We start from the raw sequence: 23,835 nt of genomic DNA, 5'->3' as shown, positions 1-23,835 counted from the left end.
GTGCCAACCAGGTAAAAAATTGGCTGCAGGAAGCACATTCGTCCCAGCATCTGGCTCCAAGGATGACTTGCTCCAACCAACAGCAGGTGATGCCCTTGCCCCATCAAACTGCTGTGGGAGGCCAGTATGACCCCCACGACCACACAGTAAGTCAGAAATAAGCTGACAAGCCGTGTTTGTAGATAACAGGAACCGGGAAACAATATCCTCCAGAATTAGGAGGGAAAAGGGAGAAGCGGACATGAGAATCAGGGGTCCACGCAAAGTCCAAGGACTGGGCCATTACAGACAACCAAAACCTGAAATGGAAGGCAAAAATGGCCACTGCCACCCAGAGGATCGGAGCACACAGCTTGAGGCCACCAACGCAGCTGCAGCAGAGGCCAAAACCCCTGTAAGAGGAACCTCACTGAGTGCTTCTAATGGCCACCACGAGCCAATCAGATTGCAGCATCAGAAGGCTTTAGAAGTACACGACAGAATTCAAGTATGAAAGAGTACAAAGGTCGTCTGCAACCAACGTAGCAGACAACTGAAGGTTTGAGCATGAGAAAAAAAGCAAGTAATGAGAGGCTCAAAAAGAGTTCCCCAGAAATACCTGCAGCACAGACACCTCCCTCCCCTCAAGCGTGCGGGAATGGCAGAAACAGTGCCAAACCCCAGAGGTGATCAAATGAGTCTGCTAGTCAGGACAACTCTGGAACCTTGCAACACACCCAGGAGGAAGAAGAATCGAGCTTAAAAGAGGCCGGGTCTGTATCAAGGTGTAATCTAGGTCTCGCAGGAGGTACTCACAAAGGACCTTCTGAGCCACTGTTGGGGGACTCAAGTGGTGGGAAACCTCCAGGACAAAACTGAACAACCCAAAGTCATTCGGAAACAAAGCCTGGGGAGGGGGGGGGGCACCCATTTTGAACACATACAGGGAGTGGAGAAAAGAAAACCCCTCCCCCATAACAAAAGAACCTCTGCAGATGGTACCAGACCCCATGAAGGGCCAGACAGAACCCAAGCGCCCCACATCGACTCCCCTCCCAGCAACAAGACCCACAGAAGAGGGCCCTGGAACAGAGCCAACGTCCACCACCTGTGATAGAAAAGTGGAGTCCAAAGGAGAGGTCTTAGAAGAGGAGGGCCGGCTGGAAAGACCCAGAAGCCTCGATGGGAACAGTAGGCTCAACTGCCTTCCTGCCCAAGTCGAAAGTAGCAAACCCCAACTCTGAACCCTCAGATGCTTCGGGATCGGTAGCAGAGGAAGGAAGTGAAGGGCACACACGGCTGCAAGAGTAGGAAGAAGTGTGAATGAATCAACGGTTCAGATAATCCCTCCCTTCCCCCCACTCCCCCGCCCTCCATAACCTTAACACAAAGCGCGGTAAATCCAGGACCTCCAACTGAGCACACAACCTAGACCACTTCAACACAGAAAATTGCAAAACATCTGGCTGCTGTCAGATACCTTAAAACTACATCAGGAGAGTGGGTAAGGAGAGTGTGTTGGGAAAAAGTCCCACACGACTCTGGGTCGAAGGTGTCATCGACCCATCAGGCAGCATGACAAGGTCAAATGTTACCAACAGTATCACCTCACTATAATTACTACTTCATACACAAGCAGCTGCTTATAGAACATTAATTCTTTCAAAAGCAGTTTCTACTAAATTAAATAATCCCTGAAAGAATGAACATCACCTGGTGGCACAGACGACGGACAAGCAATTCGTACAAAGCCAGAGCAGACTCGGCAGAGGTATCCATAGTACCACTGAACCTGCAGGGTGAGTGCTCCCTGTATGTATGCCCAGGCATGGAGAAATACTACACCAGTAAGACTGTATAGTTGAATAGGCACTCTTGAAACCCAATGCAGGCAGAAATGGTAAGAGAAAGACCAAAGGGGGATGATCTGCACCCAGACTCTAGGTTAAACCTAATAGCAGCAGGAACGGTACGAATAAAACCCCGAAGTGGAATGCTGCAAAAATTTAACTAAAAAGCCCCTGAAAGGACCGAAGAATGAAAACAAGGACTGCAAGTTCTCAAGGCACCAGACCATGGAGAACAAGTAAACAAGGGAGAATCATAGACCCAACCAGGTATATAAAGCTGGAAGGACTACCTCGGCATGCAAGCATGGTCGCACAAACCACAGTGTGCCCCACCAGCCAAAAACATCCTCGGACCGAAGAAAGACACAGTCCAAGACAATTGGCTTACCTGAAGGGGGAGGGTCACCACAAGTGGGCAGACCCTTTAAAGGGTAAAATCCCAAACGCTCCAGGGAAGATAACCCCCTGACAGCAAAGGGTCAACACCTAAATGGAGCACATAGGGAAGGTAACCCTGGGCACATGCTGTGCCAAATACACTAAACTCTTGGGTCACGCTGCACAACCGTGCACAGGAAAAAACATTGACAAAACACCAATTAGCCTAAGACAGGAGACCGGAGTCCGAACAAACTGAGAGGGTAACCAGGCACAGTACACACAAGAACTGGTGGAGCAGCAGCTAGCTGACCCGGTCTTCCTCCTCCTTCCCTCTCCCCAAATGAGAGGAGAGGAGGTGAGGTAAACTAGCTCATACTACTTTCACAAATTTTTGATAACTTGTTTACATTGTTGGAGTAGTTCTTTTGTCTGTTTTGAGGCTGCGGTCTCATTTCTAACCAAGCAGTGGTGTGTTTTGTTTCACTGACTTACTGGGTGCCTTCCCTTGGTGATGGCAGACATGAATAAATTTACATAAAATTTTTCATACATGCCTCTGCTCCCAGTGCTTCTCTGAGGGGGCCAGGTTCTGGCTCGTGGTCCCCAGTAGGCCAGATAAGAACTCTGCGACTGATGGCACTTAGTAGTATAGCACTATTATCAGGATAGTAGCTTCAAGGAGAAACTTCTTTAAAACAATGCTTCCTATTTCTCCATCACATTATCCAAATCAGAATGAGTCATTACATTGGAATGCCAACCCGCAGGTACATGTTGGAGACCATCAAGCCAGGTCCCGAGGCAGTAATAAACATCTTGGGAATCTTAACTCGCATGATCCGTCACTCTCTTACTGCTGCCTGGACACTGGCTCGGACACCCCGCCTCATCTCTGTTATTGTGGACAGTTTCCTTCCACACAATGTGTCTCCTCTGCTGACAGGCGAGAGCGTGGACTCAATGTCCTGTGTGTATGGCATACCTCTGAGGCATGCGCTCTATCTGTTAAAGGTAGGCTGCATCTCTTGAATTAAATACTATAAAATATATTTTATTACTGTTATTTGGCATAATTTATTGCGTCTGGTGGTGATGGCTTGTGGGAGCTGGTATAATCAGCTTCATAACAGTCCTTCGTCTTAACTATTCTCAAACTTAGTTCTCTTCCAACAGTTTGTTACAATATGTTCATAGAAAAGTTAACTTAAGAGTAATAGTATAAATAATGTCCTAATTGTTTTGCTTTCTGAGCTCTTTCAAGTCCACTTGAAAGACCAAAGACAAAAAGTTCCCTGACCCCTATGCCACATCTATACGTAATGCAAGGTCAACAATGTGCATCGACACAGCAAGGTAACAAGAATATGAATGACAGCCACAGTACACTACTGTGAGTACATCAAGAGGCAAACATTGGTGGAAACAGTGCATGAGCAGTAGGGCTGAAGCACTTTAAGTGGGAGTGAAGTTTTAATGCTTTTGTACAGACAACAAGCTATTATGAATATTATTATAAACAAGTTTGTGTAGCAGTGAAGATGCCACCATGAATGATCCAGGAGTGAGGTAGTTCTGAGGTCCTTGTTGTTGTGATGAATGTGGTAGTACTCGCCTAGTTGTGCTTGTGGGGGTTGAGCTTTGTCTCTTTGGTCCCGCCTCTCAACTGTCAATCAACTGGTGTGCAGATTCCTGAGCCTACTGGGCTCTATCACATCTATATTTGAAACTGTGTATGGGGTCAACCTCCACCACATCACTTCATAGTGCATTCCATTTATTATCTACTGACACTGAAAAAATTCTTTTTAACATCTCTGTGGCTCATCTGGGTACTAAGTTTCCACCTGTGTCCCCGTGTTCGTGTTCCACCCGTGCTGAAGAGTGTGTCTGTCCACCCTGTCAATTCCCCTGAGAATTTTGTAGGTGGTTATCATGTCTCCCCTTACTCTTCTGTTTTCCAGGGACATGAGGTTCAACTCCTTTAGCCTTTCCTCGTAACTCATTCCTCTTAGTTCCGGGACGAGCCTGGTTGCATACCGCTGAATCTTCTCTAACTTTGTCTTGTGTTTAACTAGGTATAGACTCTAGGCTGGAGCTGCATATTCCAGGATTGGTCTGACATAAGTAGTATACAGGGTCCTGAACAATTCCTTATACAAATTTATAAAGCCAGTTCTTATGTTGGCCAACCTAGCATATGCCGCTGATGATACTCTTTTGATGTGGGCCTCTGGGGACAGGTTCGGTGTGATATCAACCCCCAGATCTTTCTCTCTATTTGACTTTTGCAGGATTTCACCTCCCAGATGGTACCTTGTGTTCAGCCTTCTGCTCCCTTCGCCTAATTTCATTACTTTACACTTTCCTGAGTTGAACTTTAGCAGCCATTTTCTAGACCATTCCTCCAGTTTGTCCAGGTCATCCTGTAGTCTCTGTCTATCTGCATCTGTCTTGATTCTTCTCATAATTTTTGCATCATCAGCAAACATTGAGAGGAATGAGTCTACACCCTCCAGAAGATCGTTTACATATATTAGAAACAGGATGGGTCCAAGTACTGAGCCCTGGGGGACTCCGCTGGTGACATCTCGCCACTCTGATGTCTCCCCCCTCACCATTACTCGCTGTTTCCTATTGCTTAGATACTCCCTTATCCACTGGAGCACCTTCCCTTTTACTCCTGCCTGCTGCTCCAACTTTTTTAACAGCCTTTGATGGGGTACTGTGTCAAAGGCTTTCTGGCAGTCCAGGAAAATACAGTCTGCCCACCCTTCTCTTTCCTGCCTGGTCATAGAATACTATTAAACCTGTGAGACACGATTTACCATCTCTGAACCCATGTTGGTGGTGTGTTACAAAGCTATTTCCCTCCAGATGCTCTACAAGCCTTTTCCTCATGAGTTTCTCCATCACCTTGCATGGTATACAAGTTAGGGAAACTGGCCTGTAGTTCAGTGCCATGGTGGGTCCTTGTTGCTGTGTTGGGTGTGGTAGAGCCAGGTATTTATTATTCTGGCAAGTGTGGTAGTGCCAGGTCCTTGTTGTGTAGTTACAGGATGAGAGCTATGCTCGTGGTGTCACGTCTTCCCAGTAATCTGTCATATAACGCTTTGAAACTACTGATGGTTTTGGCCTCCACCACCACCTTGCCTAATTTGTCCCAACCATCTACCACACTTTTTTTTGTGAAAATGAATTTTCTTATATTTCTTTGGCAGCTTTGTTTAGTTAGTTTAAATCTATGACTTCAATAACAGAAAGTTTCAGGTCCCAGGAATTTTTCCATATCAATTTTATTGATAAGTTACTTTTTTGTATGTAGTGATGAGATCGCGTCTTTCTTCTATATTCTAGTTTTAGCATATTTAATGCCTCTAACCTCTCCACATAGCTCTTGTCCTTCAGTTTCAGGAGCCATATTGTGCTCCTGGGAGAGCCATATTGTGCTCCTGGGAGAGCCATATTGTGCTCCTGGGAGAGCCATATTGTGCTCCTGGGAGAGCCATATTGTGCTCCTGGGAGAGCCATATTGTGCTCCTGGGAGAGCCATATTGTGCTTCTGGGAGAGCCATATTGTGCTCCTGGGAGAGCCATATTGTGCTCCTGGGAGAGCCATATTGTGCTTCTGGGAGAGCCATATTGTGCTCCTGGGAGAGCCATATTGTGCTCCTGGGAGAGCCATATTGTGCTCCTGGGAGAGCCATATTGTGCTCCTGGGAGAGCCATATTGTACTCCTGAGGAAGCTCAATATATATGTATGGTCCACATACATATATGTATGTATGGGCATTTGGTAACGCCCAGTGTGTTGAGTTTGGTCGTGCTGGGTCTTGGTGGTTGTGTTGAGTGTGGAAGGTGTGCTGATGAATAGATTTTTAGGTTCTTAATGAATGGGTGTTATAGAATTATTGAGGATTCTGAAAATCCTCAATAAATGGATAATGGATGGGTGTTATTCTGAGGATAATGAATGGGGTGTTAAAAGATTATGAATATTGAGTGATGGGTGTTACTGTACTCTTGTATCCTCTGTAGGCAAGTGTATAAAGAGCTAATGATCTTGATTAGCTATTTTAATACAGGAAGAAGTAAGGATGGGATGCAGCTTAGAAAGCAGTATAATGGAGTGGTTGTGTAAATCCTTCTACTGTACTTGTAAATAGCAGATACTAGTGAAGTGTGAGTTTAAGAGAGAGAAGCTCACGACATTGGAGACGAGTCATCCGAGGCGGGTCTGGTGTTGGCTCATAGAATAAGAACTGATGTTGTCATGGAAAGATGTGAGTTAGTTTCTGTGTGGTAAGAGTGAGGAGAAAGATCTGTACTAGTAAAATAGTTCAGTTATCATGAACAGATGAATGATGCATTATTATAATTGGAAGGTATAAGGAGGAGAGGAAGAGTGAAGATAGTTATGCTGAGTAGGAGACACTATGGATTGAGTGTGGACAGAGCACAAGAAGCGTGGAAGAATAGATTTGAGAGGAAGCTTCTTGGGAGAGTTAATCATTGACTCTCATTTTAATCATTAATCATTTTCCCAGTTGATGACAGGACTAATGAAAAAGAGGATAACCCCACTCACGATAAGTTGCCTTGGCAAATTGATTGTTTATGGTAATTCACAAAGATTGTGAATAATTAAATTTACTGAGGATTTTATCAACAGTTTGGAACCATTTTCTACAGTCGCCCTGAAAAACAGGACATTTACTAGATGACTAAGCAGGACACTACAGTTTGGACATTAAAGGCCTGGGTTTTGCTCCATTAAGTACTTAAGAGTTATTCTTATGTAGCCAATACATAACAGGACTAAGAACATTTCACATTTTCTATTTTGGTTAAATGAAGAAAGCAATGGGGAGATATATTATGTTCCATAAAATATGATCTATCTTTGTAACTGCCAATTAATCTACCAACATTTGCATATAACATGCTTTACAGGGTAGAATTCTGGATAGGGGATGGGTTTTTGGAATAGGAAATGTTTGAATGACAGACTGCCACATTTGTTAGGCAACTGAAGCAACACTAATATGACAGGTGTGGATATTTATCCCACCGATGTATTTGTGAAAGTTCAGGATTAGGATATATGCAATCTTAATCCTGATTAGACGTTGAGATGCAAGTCTCGTCCTAACCACATACTCAGATCCTGACAAAGCACTCAGAGTAATTACCCAAGTGCACTTACAGGATGTGAGCTATGCTCATGGTGTCCCATCTTCCCAGGTACTCTTTGTTGTATAAAGAAAGTATTTGTTATTTATTGTATAAAGAAAGACTTGGTATAAATTCTTTATATAAATATTGCCATTACATTCCTAATATGACTGATGATGGGATAGTTTGGTGGTAACTATGTAACTAATGGGTACTACTGTCACCATTTCAGGTGATAGTTAATGCTTGGTAATAGTTTGTTTTCTTATCCTCAGATCTTGGCAGCCAAGGGTCGGCAGCTGGCAGCCATATTGGTCAACACTTACGATATTATGAGTCGAATCTTGACATACGTATCCCTCGAGCCAAGTGAAGTCAGTATACCTCTCAAGGAAGCATTAACCCTCAGCCAGGAAGCATATGCCTTGTGGGGTGTGCTTTTAAGCTATGGTCTCTCAAAACCCCAAGAAGCCATTACAAGCTTCTACCCAATGTTAGTTAAACAACTTTTGTTTTATAGGGATAAGGTGTCAGTCAATGAAGAGACGGCCAAAAACAAATTTAACTATGATGTAGGAACGCATATGATAACCGTTATGATGCGTGCTGTAAATGTAGCTGCTACACATTCTCTTCTTGTAAATAGAATGAAGTTAAATCAGGGCACAGTGATTGGTGATAATGGCAAGGCAGAGGTGCTAGTGCCACCAGAACTGACATGGACTGACCTCCAAGACCTACCTCAGTTAGTGGAGACATGTTTCACAAAATGGTTAATTCAACTAGTACGAAGCAATGAGACCACATTCTCGGCTCTTAGACTTATGGGTAGCTGTTGTAATTTCTTGGAAGCTTACTATGTTAAATGGAAAGATCAGGCTTCATACAGTAGTGAGGTCTACAACATCAGGATTAAGTATCTTTATAGCAACATAATCTTGCCTGCACTGAACTCTCCAACTTTTAAAAGGTTGATCAATGCCCTTCCAAGTCATTCCTCACTCATTAGCGACTCTGTTCCAGGTAATGAACGTGACCCAAACAATTTGGGTTCATTGGGTTGTGTGACCTTTGGCGGTGAAGTTGTTCGTGTTGTGCAGCCGTCTTCTCCTTACCCTTTGCTGTTGCCACTAACGAACCTCGTGTTGTCACTCCACACACTTCACCCAGCACTTGAGAGTCGATCAACATGTGCCATTTTAGACTCTGATGAAATGTTAACATATTTAAAGAAAGTTTGTTGTTCTACTCAGCGATTGTCTTCACAGTGGCTTACTCGAATTGAGACGCATTTCATATGCAACGTATTACAGCTCGCAGCTTTGATAGGATGTAATAGAAGAAAGTTGTACCATGAAACTGCGATGTGCATGATGTCCTGTATTCACAAGGGAGATGAACACTTAATTAAAAAACTCTTGATGCATGTAATCTGTACTCCAGAGTTTACATCGGATCTAGTTGAGATGAGTACCTATGTGGAGAACTTGGCTCTCAATGATTATGAGCCTCTAACGTCTCCTGCTATAGCACAGCCAGTTCTCTCTCCACTTCATTTGACAGAAAATATCTGTAAGGCTCTAAAGTCAATGGGAAGTGAACTTATAAAAAGTTTGGTCAGTAAAAGAGAATATGACTCCAGTATAGTACTAAAACATGGCATTCCATTCATTATAAATGGCATAACAATAAGTCAGACTGAATTTCCACTTGTTCTTGACAATTACTGGCCTCTGTATCCCATCAAACATGTCTTCAAAATATCCCAGCATCCCCCCCAACCTCAGCAGGTAAAAACAAAACAAGAACACACGAGTGATCAGTCTTCACCTGAGGATCTTTTAACAGTCACGAGGTGCTTACAAATGGCATACCTTGTCCTTAAGCACCGTAGAAACACCACATTGTACACAACCACAAATAGCACCTGGATGTACCACTTATCGTTAGTGTATTTGGTTGCCAGCGACATGTTTCTGGATGCTTGCATTAGCTCAAACCTTCAGGGGTGTGTTGTTGAACTGCTCCGTGATGGGGGCTATGCAAACTTAGACTATAACAGGAAAATTGAGGGTTTTAACTCTTGTATTGATTGGTACAGGAATATGCTGGAGCAGTTTACCAGTGTATCTTACGGTGATTCCACATTTGCTCTGTTCCTTCTCATTCCAATGCAGCAGTATTGGCCTGTGGACTTCCGTCAGTTAGTGTGGAGTGACATGTCTGATGCACTGCAGTTCTTTCGCCTCACTCCAGAACAAGTTGAACAGTTTATCCCCATTTGTCAGTTTGTGGAACCAGCCGAGGAAGATGAAGGAATGATCATCAAGTACAGGTCAGGCATTGGTTGTGGGGCTGTGACTGCAGCACGAAATCCATTTTTGTACAGAGTAGCATCACATCATTGCCATCTGTACCTTACAAGAGAAGCTAATATGCAGAGGCCCGCGACATAAACACACAATCGTTAAGTATAGTTTTTACTAGACAAGTGTAAATTCGAGTGTGTAAATTATTCCTACCGACTGCCTATGTTGGTAGGAATAATGCAAGGTTGACACTGTAAATAGTGTTTATTACTACACAAAAAATGTACTTTTCATAATCTCTTTATGTTCAAGTATGATTATCTGAATATCTTGTAAAAAGGAAATAAAACATTAAACAAAGAACATAGTCTTTGCTTTTCTTATTTTGAAGGATCACTGCTTTTTATAAGCCTCAAGTTTAAATGTGGCTACTGTATAAGGAATTTTACATTGTGACAGAGGAAAGACAGGTTACAATGATGTTATAGAAATTAGGATGTTGGAGAGTATGACAGTTAAGACAAGAAGATTTATATAAAGAACATGGTTTAAAGGGCATGAATTTCTAGAAGCTAGGATAGACAACCATATTGCATTTAAGTACCACTATCAAAAAAAGGCACCAAGTCAGGGAGACTTAAATAACAAGCAACACTGTTGGTGCTACAAAGGCACCAAGTATCACTCGGAATGTCAACATAAGAACATAAGAACATAAGAACAAAGGTAACTGCAGAAGGCCTATTGGCCCATACGAGGCAGCTCCTATTCTATAACCACCCAATCCCACTCATATACTTGTCCAACCCGTGCTTGAAACAATCGAGGGACCCCACCTCCACAATGTTACGCGGCAATTGGTTCCACAAATCAACAACCCTGTTACTGAACCAGTATTTACCCAAGTCTTTCCTAAATCTAAACTTATCCAATTTATATCCATTGTTTCGTGTTCTGTCCTGTGTTGATACTTTTAATACCCTATTAATATCCCCCCGGTTATGTCCATTCATCCACTTGTAAACCTCTATCATGTCACCCCTAACTCTTCGCCTTTCCAGTGAATGCAACTTAAGCTTTGTTAATCTTTCTTCATATGAAAGATTTCTAATTTGGGGAATTAACTTAGTCATCCTACGCTGGACACGTTCAAGTGAATTTATATCCATTCTATAATATGGCGACCAAAACTGAACTGCATAATCTAAATGGGGCCTAACTAGAGCAAGATATAGCTTGAGAACCACACCAGGTGTCTTGTTACTAACGCTGCGATTAATAAATCCAAGTGTCCGATTTGCCTTATTACGAACATTTATGCATTGATCCTTTTGTTTTAAATTCTTACTAATCATAACTCCCAGATCCCTTTCGCAATCCGACTTCGCAATCACAACACCATCTAGCTCGTATCTTGTAACTCTATCATCATTACCTAACCTCAGAACTTTACATTTATCAGCATTAAACTGCATCTGCCAATCCTTTGACCATTTCAAAACCCTATCTAGATCAACTTGAAGTGATAGTGAGTCCTCCTCCGAATTAATTTCCCTACCGATTTTCGAATCATCGGCAAATTTGCAAATGTTGCTACTCAAACCTGAATCTAAATCATTTATATATATTATAAACAACAGAGGTCCCAGGACAGAGCCTTGAGGCACTCCACTTACAACATTTTCCCACTCTGACTTGATTCCATTTATACTAACTCTCTGTTTCCTTTGGTATAGCCATGCCCTAATCCAGCTTAATATAGCACCCCCAATACCATGAGACTCTATTTTTTTAATCAGTCTTTCATGTGGCACTGTATCAAAAGCTTTGCTAAAGTCAAGGTATACAACATCGCAATCCTTACCACTATCAACTGCCTCAACAATGCTAGAATAAAAAGATAACAAATTTGTTAAACATGAACGGCCATTTATAAAACCATGTTGCGACTCAATTATTAATTTATGTTTTTCAAGATGAAGACGAATTTTATTTGCTATTATAGATTCGAGTAAACATGAGAAGAAAAGCACATATGGCGAGCGATATCAAAGGTATCGGATTCACGAGGGATTCTATCGAGGGACAAATTACCACATGGGACAGTTGGGAAGCAAGACAGGAACGTCCTGAAAATCATGACAATCTGCAAGACTGTAAGCGGGACAATGCAGCTCACACAATAAGAAGCAGGGTGGCATTCTATTAAATGCCTAGGTGTCACCAGAGCCATTTCCCAATGAGTATTAGTGGTGGGAGGAAGACTAAGGGGACACACTACCCTTATGAGAATGCAGTTTGTTATTTGTAACACAAAAGCAATGACTCTGCGAACAGTCTTTGAGTGAGCAATGGATGACTGGGTAGAAATCAGAATAGGAAAATATTTTTCAGGAAATAGAACAAGTACGGATAGCTTCTGCTATCCGTACCCGTACTAGCAGTATCCATCAAGAAGATACTGCTTCAGCGGCACTGTCCACATGCCCATGTAAGGGAATACCGATATGACTGAATCCAACAAAACTCAACTGTCTTAAATAAAGATTTAAAAGTCACAGCTTTGTATCATCCTTTGCAGACACATAAATTAGCATGAAAATTACCTCTGCTGAAGACATTATTAATATCTGCTTGAAGTTTTTTAAAGTTTTCGACTGGGCAACAGAAGATAACACGATGTTTAACAGTGATAAATTCCAGGTACTCAGGATGGTAAAAATGAGGACCTTAAACATAATACAGGGTACAAAACACACTCAAATCTGCCCATAGTAGGAAAGCAGCATGTAAAGAATGAGAATAATGATGTCTGACGACCTAACATTCAGGGAGCACAACCAAGCAAATATTGCATCAGCCAGAAAAATGATAGGATGGATTACAAGGCCTTTCAAATCCAAGGATAGCATCACAATGGTTGCAATATACAAATCACTTGTACTGTCCCGTCTTCTACTCAATACTCACTTCCCTCTTCAAAGCAGGAGAGATTGCTGAAATGGAGAGAATACGGAGAACACTGTATATGTATGCGGCATACGTAAATGCAATAATCGCATACAGTTCAGCAGTGAATATGCTAGCCTCCAAAGGATGGCAGCACAAAGATTTGGGCCAGAAAGACAGAGTATTCAACACTGTTGGCAGATTTAGACCCATCTGTGAAGAGGGGAAACAGAATTTGAGTGCAAAGAAAAAAGATCAAGGAAAAGGTGTTTCTTATCAATAGGAGGGGTAGAAGTGTTCACCATGTGGGTCAAGGTCTTGATAACTTAACAAGTGGGACCCTCCCTGGGAGGCAAGGATGGACTGACACGAGGAGACACATTGTAAACACACACTTAAAGGGAGGCTTGTGAGACATCCTTGTAGAAAAAAAAGGAAGGTGGTGCAAGGAAACAAGGGCTACCATAGGGGGCAACAGCCAAAGCCCAACAAAAGCGAGAATGAGGATGTTGTAGAGACCATGTGAGGAAGCAAAGGCAGTAATGATACTGATTATTCTCTAGCGACAAGACGATGGTCTCGACATACAAGCTTAGGGTAGAAGAACAAAGGCACCAGAGCAGAGGTACAACCCAGCATGGTGCAGAACATCAAGACAATGAAAGTAAGTAATTATCAAAAAGAAGGCACCAAACCGGGTCAAGACGATGAAAGACCAAAGGAGAAGCAGAGTAGTAGGTTAGGGCAGCCATAATCCAATTTAGGAAGCATGAGAAAGGAGTACCATGTACCATTTTGTGGTGTCCATTCTTTACTTCTAGTTCCTCAGTTATATGTGCTTGTATAAAATACACACTCTCTCACTAGTATGTATATAAGTTTTCATCAAGGTAAAGTCTACAGTTATGTGACTTTTTAAACTTAGTAATGTTCATGGTCGACTAAAAAAAAAAAAATTCTTGCATTAAGTTTACTGAAAAACTTACGGTATAAATTAAGAAGAGACATTATATCATGAGCCCGCCAGGGATGAAAGTGAAGGTTGTTGCAAGAGGGAATGCCAGCCAGGCAGGATAAGATAAGAAGTGACCTTTGGGGCAAGTCTCAACTGTTGCAAAAAGGGAAACCACTACATAGTTGTGATGCTACCTTTAACATCATATATAGGCACATGTGATTGGATTTAGCACCTGTGTTGTGATGCTACTGGGCAGTTCATAGACCTGATGGTCCTGCATGCCTCCCCATGTATGTGTGTGGCTGCATGTCCTAGCAAACTCCTTCAGGAGCCACCGCCGGCATTCTCGTGAGGAACATCATACCTGGCTGACGTGTGTTCTATCCATAGTCCAATAGACTACAGGCCATTACTTCCTCACTGTCAAGTTACCCCTTGTCTCTAATTAAATATACCAGTGATTGCCTTGAATAGTGATCAAGTGTGTGATAAAGATCTGTAGATGAACGAGAATGAAACAGACTGGTATGAGTAAAGATGTGACAATGCGAGATTGTGGTCATCTGTAAGCAGAAGCACCTGTGAGTGACTCGGTGACCTATAGTGAAAGAAGGAAAGTGCTGCCACCTACGTGCTCTATAACTTTACCTCAGACACCTGTCAGAGGTAAAATAACTTAACCGCTGCCACTTGGTGTCCCACCACTCGAATCTCCTGTGTGCGCGTAATTGTCAGCTGCTGCCAGTGCATGCTGCTCCCATACAATACTGTGACATCACCTATTGTCAAACTCACTGCCGTGTATTAGCGCAGCAATGTAGCCTAAGCATGAACCAGCAGAGGAAAGGGTGCATCAGCCAAATAGTGCTCTTCCTCTTCAACAGGGTAGTCCTATTGAATCGACCACTTGCCAGCATTGGTACAAAGATCTCTCCCCCTCAAGCACCAGCTCACACACCCAAAACCTACTTCTGGGAGCAGCCCCTCCAGCAGGTGATCCGATGACCCAAATGGGAAAACTAAGTTACAGTCGTTTCCTGACACACATGATATACCAAGAGGGAAGTTTATTGATAAAATGGAGAGTAGTTGTAGAAATACAAGTGACAAATATCATCCAAATCCTTAGCAATAGATTTGCTGTTTGCCAATGATTTACATGAAAATTGTAGAGTAGGGCGGGTTGTTAGTGCCATGCACAGTTCTTATCTGAAAGAATGGAATTAACCAAGGCCAGTTCAGGATGACTGCAGATGTTTGTCATGAAAATATTGGAACTGCTTTGCCACATCTAGGTCCTCAAGACCAGCCTGCACTAAAAAACATGAACAAATTAATGTTTTATTTTTTTTTGTGAATTGTTTATATTTGTATGTCTGAATATGTAACATACATTATAATAAAATATAAAAAATACAGAAAACAAGAGATATTAGCCAAAAAACCAGCGTTGAATGTAATGAAACTCCATTTTCTGGGCGAGACCAGGAAGCACCCTGGAGCTATACTGGGCTGATGTGTATATATTAAATCGTGGCAACAGTCAATTCACCTCCAAGGAGTGCCGGACCAACCGGGCTGTGGTGGGTATGTGGGCCTGCGGGCCACTCCAAGCAACAGCCTGGTGGACCACTCTCACAAGTCAAGCCTGGCCTCGGGCCGGGCTTGGGCAGTAGAAGAACTCCCAGAAGCCCATCAACCAGGTATCAACCAGCAGTCTCGAGAAAGCTTGTGGAACAGAACAGAGGTGACATCCACCCCGAACGCAAGCAGCAGCAGCTCCGCCAGCGCCACACAATATGAGGCATAAGATGACGGTCCTGAAACAACCAAGAGAGAGAAAGGACTAAACAACCCGATCAGAAATCGAAGACAAGCTAAGAAAAGACAAAGGAAAGGATCGCCAAGAAACTTCATGCTGTACTGCCGCTGAGACAAAACTTCCAGTGGGGCACCATCAAAGAAGAACCCTGATCACCATACAAGTGGTGATAAACCCCCATAAAAAAAACAGACCCAGGTAATAAGAGAGGTGCCAGATTTAAGCCTAAAGGAAGGCAACAGAAACGGTAAGCCTGTTGCCCCACCACAAAACCGAGTCAGTCCCTGAACCCCAGATTAATCAGGACGTACCAATACATGCTCCGGAGGTCCAGGGACACCATCGAGACCTGGGACAGAGTGGTCATCTGAAAGAAGGGGCAAAAGACTCGGGAGGTTCAGACAGGACAAGTCCAGAATGAACTGCAGGTCCGCACAGTCCCTTAACAATATTTCCAGTTCCTTAACGGAACTGGAAACAGGCGGGCGAAAACCCACCTAAAGGGTGTCGTCGTTTGAACCACGTCCAAGCGAACCCACTCCAAGATGACCCAACAGAGCGCAGGAGAAGAGGCCTGCCTTGCCAGCTCTGAACCCTCCGAAGGAGGAGCCATGCAGGAAGGAGGAAACGATCCGAAACACCCACGAACTGTGGGACCAGACGAGAGCAAACAGCACGAGCCTTCCCCCGCCCCTATCAATGGGGAAGGCCCCCCATCAACAGGGCAAACCGCGAAAGGGCCAACGACCCTTACGAGAGCCCGACTGATACTTAGAGCGATCACTGCACTGATGGCTCCGCAGGAAGGGCCGACCCCGAATCTGGCACAACTGGCTTACAACGACCGAATGAACCCCGACCCCTGGCATGACCCTTCCGGGCAGGACCCCCCCCCCCCCCCCCAAGAGAACCAATAAGTCCGACATAGGCTGGCAACTAGATGACGCTGCCTGCAGATAATGCACCACCGCAGACTCCGCAAACAACAATGGACAAAAAGGGGGAATGAAAATCTAAGGACAAGCTAAATCTGCCAGCACGCAAGGCGTGAAGTAAATAACAAAGACACCGCTTCTTTCAGAATCAGTGCACACAACTTCAACAAGGCAGCCGATGCCCGAGCCGCCGAGACAAGCACACAGGACGCAGGCCCGGAACCTAGCTCCTCCACATCCTGCTCGAGCCAGTCTGAAGACAGCTCCAGCAGGAAAAAGAAGCGCAAGACCAAAGTCAAATGCCCACGGGCGTGCAAATCCTCGGCCACCAGGGACGCCGAAAGGGAGGGAACCTGCACCTGACCAATATCACAAGGAAGAAGCACAGGGGTAAACAAGCACGCATTGAGGTGCTCAAACTCGCCCCGCCAAGTAAACCTGAATGACTGTAGTCAACTCACACCACTCAAGAGTGTGGGTCCGGCAGAACGCATGCAATCACAACAGCCTGTGAACTGAGGTTGGGTAGCCAGTGTGTGAGGTCTGGGACACCCCACCCAGGGAGGTGGGAGTTGCGCAGACAGCGGCATGATGACTGTGGTGACGTCGTGCTTGTTTACTTGTTTTCGATTGGAGAGTTCTGCTCGCTAGTTTGGCTTTCAGTTTGCCATTTTTAACCAACTGTAGTTTGTTTTAGAATTCCTACCTTTCTGGATGCCTGACCTGGTAGCTGGTAGATATAGACTGCTTTCAATTACATAGGGGTGCCTATAGGCCATTGCTCCTCGTGCCTCTCTTGAGGGGGCCAGGTTCTGGCGCTGGTCCCCGGTAGGCCTAGAACTCCATCGATTGACTGTTGCCACGGTCTAAGATATACACATCAGCCCAGTATAGATCCGGGGAGCCGAAAGAGCTCTCCACAGAAAAAAAGAAATTATTATGGAAATCTGGAATGCTATGATACAGATTTTCAGGGTTCCAGTAAACACCTTTTATATTGATGATGACCAGACCACACACTAGAAGTTGAAGGGACGACGACGTTTCGGTCCGTCCTGGACCATTCTCAAGTCGATTGTGATGAGGACAGGTAGGGACAGGCAATAAATAGGCAAGAGAGAGCTGAGGAGGAAAGTAAGGTGTAGGGGATAGTAGTAATAATGAGAACTGCAGAAGGCCTATTGGCCCATACGAGGCAGCTCCTATTATAACCACCGAAGGAGATAGTAATATGAATAAGAAGAGGATAGCAAGGGAGCGTAGAAGACAATGAACAGAAAAAGGGAGAAGAGAGAAAGAAAAGGAAGGAGAAAGAAAGATAAATGGAAGGGGTAAGCTTATGTTAAGTCACGTTTGTTAGAAAGATTAGAGCATTTGAGTATATACTGTGAAAGGGAAGAGTCCACAGCAACAAAGCCAGGACTCAAGTTCATGTTGGGTACATTGTGTATTAGAGCCGATTCTACAAGACGGCGTCTGTGTAGAGTAGAGGCAGGAAAGATTATTTTGGAGGAAGACCAATCAATGGGATGATTAGAATCCCTCACATGGCAGAAGAGAGCATTGTTAGTGTCTGCAGACTTAACACTTCTCTTGTGTTCTTTAAGTCTGTCATTCAGTGTACGGCCAGTTTCGCCAAAGTATTGGAGAGGACAAGATGAACAGGAAATAGAGTAGACACCAGCAGTATTAGAAGCAGGAGGAGCAGTGTGAACTAGATTGCTACGAAGTGTGTTAGTTTTTCGAAAGGCGAGTTTAATGTCAAGAGGACGAAAGGTATTGGTAAAAGTTTTGAGTTCAGATATGAAGGGAAGGCATAGTACAGTGCTACTAGTGTTGGAAGCAGGTTTAGGATGAAAGAAATTTCGTTTAGCTTGAGAGTAGACACAGTTGATGAAATGCAAAGGATAACTAAGATGAGAGAATGATTTGTAGATAAAGGCAATTTCAGAATCAAGAAACTGAGGGTCGCTGATGCGTAGAGCGCGGAGGAAGAGAGATGAGGACACTTTTCTTAACAGAAGGAGGATGGTAGGAAAAGAAGTGAATGTACATGCCACTATGCATGGGTTTACGGTAGACAGAGAAAGAGAACCCAGACACAGAGCTGTGAACATGAACATCAAGAAAAGGATGGAGGGAATTAGCCACGTTATTGTGACTCATCGCCTGCATTCCCACTCAACTTTGAAATGGATAAAAGGAGCCAGATTGTTAAGAGAGGCGAGGAAAGGCTGGAAAAGATTAAGGTCATGAGGCCATAAAGCAAAAATGTCATCAACATAGCGAAGCCAGAGAGAGGGACGAGTATCAATAGAAGGAAGAAGAACAGTTTCGAAGTATTCCATGTAGAAATTAGCAAGAACAGGGGAGAGAGGGGAACCCATAGCGACACCGAAAGTTTGAGTGTAATATTTACCGTTGAAAGAGAAAGGGTTAGAGTCAACACAGAGTCTAATGAGATCGAGGAAAACGTCAGTGGGAAGCAGGAGAGGAAGGAGGCCCTCTGACGCCTTCTGTCTAAGGAAAGAGAGAACGTCATCGAGCGGAACATTAGTGAACAGAGAGTCGACATCAAGACTAAGCATCTTACAAAAGGGATGCAAGCGCAGTCTTTCTATGAAGTCCTGAGAGTGACGAAGGTGGGCAGGGGAAAAAGTGCCAAGGTAAGGTGTCAGGGTTTTAGCGAGCCAGGAGGCAAGAGAATAGCTGACAGAGCCCCGTGAAGAAATGATAGGACGAAGAGGAACACCAGGTTTATGAGTCTTAGGAAGACCATAGAAATAAGGAAGAGAAGGGCAGATGACACGGAAACGTTTAATGAGATCAAAGTCAGGAGGGCTTTTTTTATATTTCTGATCATAAAACAATTGCTTTCTACTCAAGAGCAGGTAAGATTTTTAAAATGTTCAGAGCAGAATTATACACTGAAGATTGTATATTGCTTATCTAAACATATTATTCCTTCCACCGAACCATACTAAAATATTAATCCACTTTCATAAATGGAACAAATAATTTAACCATACAATATGAAAAAACATTACATGTTGTGTATACAGTTTACATACTGTAGTGTACAACTAACAACGACGCCAAGATTCCAGTTAGTTAGAGCACATATCACGACTCTAAGACTGTAGTAACTTTTCCAAATGCAAGTGCTAAGGAAGTGTGAGAGGAACAATGGTGCTAGGGGGCAACTAATGCCTCTCAACTGAATTCTGGTATTGCTTAATTAAAAAAAAAATACAAAACAGAATTTTGCTCAACTTAAAAATATTGAAATGCATTTAGACACAAAAAGAGGTTTAATAATAAACTAAAAATTCAAAACACTAATATCATATTGTTAAAGCATCACTGTATAAACAATAACAAAAGACCAGGAATTATTTTTACATTCTAAGAATCACAAAAATATTTGACCTATTGAATCTTGCACAAGACTGGCTACTTAGAAACAGAAATACAAACCACGAGTTCTTCTCCCACACAAACTAAATGTTATAAATAATTCCTTGGCGAGTCTTCCAGTATTGACACTTCCTCTCCAGACGGAAAAATATTGGCAAGCATCAGCAGAGCTCTCAAGTTAACCAGTCTTGGAACCATAACATCAAAAATTTGTACGAAGTTAGAGGAGTAAACCTGTACTGTCCAGAAGTAGGAGTAGATGGTTCCTTCATGTGGCAGCCGGCATCTGTAGCAGCTGACACTGTCCACTACAGTATACAGTATAGTTCTTTTGATAACTGTCATCATCCAGTAGCCTAATTAGATGGTTCTTTCTTGAAGGAGTTGCTACCTGAACCAGCTATCATCTTGATACTTATAGCATTTGCCACACCACAATTATACACCATTAATTCATGTACATTATATATTAGGCATTAAGAGGTACTATTCTGGACTAGACTTTCCTTCAACTCTGAAGTCAATATATGGCCTGCAATTTGTCTTATAAAATGATCTTAACTCATTTTAAAGATGCATACAGGTATATTTAGTAGCAATCTCAAGCACAGAGAAGGAATATTTGACCTTATGTGTAATAAGATATAGGTACAGTATACCTTTGTATTAGCAATTATTGCATTACTCACTCCTGATTTCAAAACTGATACAAACTTTTTGCACTGTCCTCAAAACCAATACTTAAGTGCATGCCTCCCCCCATGTGTGTGTGTTGCTGCATGTCTCCCCGTGTGTGTGTGTGTTGCTGCATGTCTCCCCGTGTGTGTGTGTGTGTTGCTGCATGTCTCCCCATGTGTGTGTGTGTGTGTTGCTGCATGTCTCCCCATGTGTGTGTGTTGCTGCATGTCTCCCCGTGTGTGTGTGTGTTGCTGCATGTCTCCCCATGTGTGTGTTGCTGCATGTCTCCCCATGTGTGTGTGTGTGTTGCTGCATGTCTCCCCATGTGTGTGTGTGTGTGTGTGTGTTGCTGCATGTCTCCCCGTGTGTGTGTGTGTTGCTGCATGTCTCCCCATGTGTGTGTGTGTGTTGCTGCATGTCTCCCCATGTGTGTGTGTTGCTGCATGTCTCCCCGTGTGTGTGTGTGTTGCTGCATGTCTCCCCATGTGTGTGTGTGTGTGTGTTGCTGCATGTCTCCCCGTGTGTGTGTGTGTTGCTGCATGTCTCCCCATGTGTGTGTGTGTGTGTTGCTGCATGTCTCCCCATGTGTGTGTGTGTTGCTGCATGTCTCCCCATGTGTGTGTGTGTGTGTTGCTGCATGTCTCCCCGTGTGTGTGTGTGTTGCTGCATGTCTCCCCGTGTGTGTGTGTTGCTGCATGTCTCCCCGTGTGTGTGTGTGTGTGTTGCTGCATGTCTCCCCATGTGTGTGTGTTGCTGCATGTCTCCCCGTGTGTGTGTGTGTTGCTGCATGTCTCCCCATGTGTGTGTGTTGCTGCATGTCTCCCTGTGTGTGTGTTGCTGCATGTCTCCCCGTGTGTGTGTGTTGCTGCATGTCTCCCCATGTGTGTGTGTGTTGCTGCATGTCTCCCCATGTGTGTGTGTGTTGCTGCATGTCTCCCCATGTGTGTGTGTGTTGCTGCATGTCTCCCCATGTGTGTGTGTGTGTTGCTGCATGTCTCCCCGTGTGTGTGTGTGTGTGTTGCTGCATGTCTCCCCATGTGTGTGTGTGTGTTGCTGCATGTCTCCCCGTGTGTGTTGCTGCATGTCTCCCCGTGTGTGTTGCTGCATGTCTCCCCGTGTGTGTGTGTGTGTTGCTGCATGTCTCCCCGTGTGTGTGTGTTGCTGCATGTCTCCCCATGTGTGTGTGTGTGTGTTGCTGCATGTCTCCCGATGTGTGTGTGTTGCTGCATGTCTCCCCATGTGTGTGTGTGTGTGTGTTGCTGCATGTCTCCCCATGTGTGTGTGTGTGTTGCTGCATGTCTCCCCGTGAGTGTGTGTTGCTGCATGTCTCCCCATGTGTGTTGCTGCATGTCTCCCCATGTGTGTGTGTTGCTGCATGTCTCCCCATGTGTGTGTGTGTTGCTGCATATATTAACATATATATATATATAACACTTTTACACAGCTTACAAAATCACTGATATTGAACATTGATTTAAATTACAAATCTGTGCATTAACATTTGACTATACTTCACTGTTAAAATATGCTTAATTAAAATTGAAAAACGTTATCAAATTTGGATGTAATTTTCTTTTTACCGGTGGTAAGTGTGCTGCAATCATCAATTGCTTACACTTAAAATTAATGTCATTTTTAAGGCTACTGATGCAAGTGGTTTTCAAGATGGCAAGTGTGCCAGCCAATGTAGATATACAAAATCAGAATTTTTAGGGCTCTTGAAATGAAACACTGCCATCACAATTCTAACAATTCAATACAAAATGCATAATCAATGGTGCATCCCGAACAAGAGCAGAGACGACCCTGCTGTACCAAGAGGCAGCACAAGGTACACTTCATAAACAAGAGCAGAGACGACCCTGCTGTACCAAGAGGCAGCACAAGGTACACTTCATAGTACAAACAAAAAAATTCAACTTGGAATGATTCTTATTCAAGTCACTAAGAAAGCATTTTTCTCTCAAGCTCGAGGTCTCAAACACAACACTTTGAACACAGACAAAGGAATCCTCCATGGCAGAGGCTTCTATGAGTAACTTCAGGAAAGTTAAACTTGATATATATACTTTAGGGCATCAACTTCCTTGGTTCCAATTACTCTCACTATGCTGTTATCTTCTAATTTGTCATAATCTACAGATTTCATAACACATTATCAAACTTACAATCTACAACTTAGATTGTAAAAATCATAATGGAATACAAAAATCAATGGATAGCAAGCATGCATACAGTATAAAACTGGCACCGGAACACATCTCAAGCATCTGGTGGTTCTCCTTCCATAATAGTCGCACACAAATTGAAACAAACAAACTAAACAACTGGTGTGCAAATTCAAAAATTTATTTTGTTATTCGTAATTGTAATTTTAAACTTCAGCGATGATTTGAGCAAGTGGCAGGTCTATGACGTCACTAACAACACCCTCTGCTCACAGCTATTTCTTACCAAACTAACAAAATTATATAATATATATATATATATATATATATATATATATATTATATATATATATATATATATATATATATATATATTATATAATTTTATATATATATATATATATATATATATATATATATACTCAGCCACAGCACGGGCCCTGCAAAGCAAGCACCCACCCAGAGCCCCTCAAGGCGACAACATCGTTCCGCCATCAGCCGACACCATTTCAGACCCATTAACAGTTGGTGAATCTGAGGTCTACAAAGCAGCCCTTTCTTTTCCACCTGGGTCAGCAGGCGGCTTTACAGGGTTAAAACCTCAACATATCAAGCAAATGTTAAATCCTGCGGTTGGTGATGCTGCACAAGATCTTCTTATGGAACTCACAAGGTTCGTCAACATGTGTCTGGCTGGTGAGATACCTGAGGTCATCAGGCCTCTCTTTTTTGGTGCCTCCCTCTGTGCTCTCAAAAAGAAGGACGAAGGAATCAGGCCAATCGCTGTTGGCAACACTCTCCGACGCCTGATTGCCAAGGCTGCTACGAGGGTTGTCAGCCAGCAAGCGGCTGAATTGCTGAAACCAATCCAGCTAGGATTTGGAATCCCCCAAGGCTGTGAAGCGGCTGCCCATGCAGCACGAGCATACATCACAAACATTTCTGATGAAAAGGCCCTGCTCAAACTGGACTTTAAGAATGCCTTCAACATGGTAAGAAGAGATGCAGTACTTTGTGCCGTACATCGCCATTTCCGGCCCCTCTACCCGTTCATACTATCGTGCTACAGTGGCGAGTCAAAACTGCTCTTTGGTGAACATGAAATCAGATCATGTGAAGGTGTTCAGCAAGGTGATCCTCTTGCTCCCCTTCTTTTCTGCTTAGTCTTAAAAGAAATCACCGAAAGCTTGTCCAGCGAGTTCAACATCTGGTTTTT

At 43.4% G+C, this 23,835-nt stretch overlaps 1 protein-coding gene across 3 annotated transcripts in view; it reads left to right on the top strand.

Moving 5' to 3' along the window:
* The window catches only part of LOC123754498 (RNA polymerase II-associated protein 1), a 53,275-nt gene extending 43,220 nt beyond the window's left edge, over positions 1-10,055 (top strand). For all 3 annotated transcript variants that reach the window (XM_069326301.1, XM_045736948.2, XM_045736947.2), the window contains exons 11-12: positions 2,978-3,221; positions 7,659-10,055. In XM_069326301.1, coding sequence (XP_069182402.1) covers positions 2,978-3,221; positions 7,659-9,839 — 2,425 coding nt within the window. In that variant the 3' untranslated portion in view covers positions 9,840-10,055. The remainder of the gene's footprint in view (positions 1-2,977; positions 3,222-7,658) is intronic.
* Positions 10,056-23,835: the final 13,780 nt, after the last annotated feature.

This window comes from Procambarus clarkii, chromosome 18 (genome assembly GCF_040958095.1).
Source record: "Procambarus clarkii isolate CNS0578487 chromosome 18, FALCON_Pclarkii_2.0, whole genome shotgun sequence".
NCBI lineage: Eukaryota > Metazoa > Arthropoda > Malacostraca > Decapoda > Cambaridae > Procambarus > Procambarus clarkii.
The sequence above is the reverse complement of the archived record's forward strand: the minus strand, read 5'-3'. Positions and strand labels throughout refer to the sequence as shown.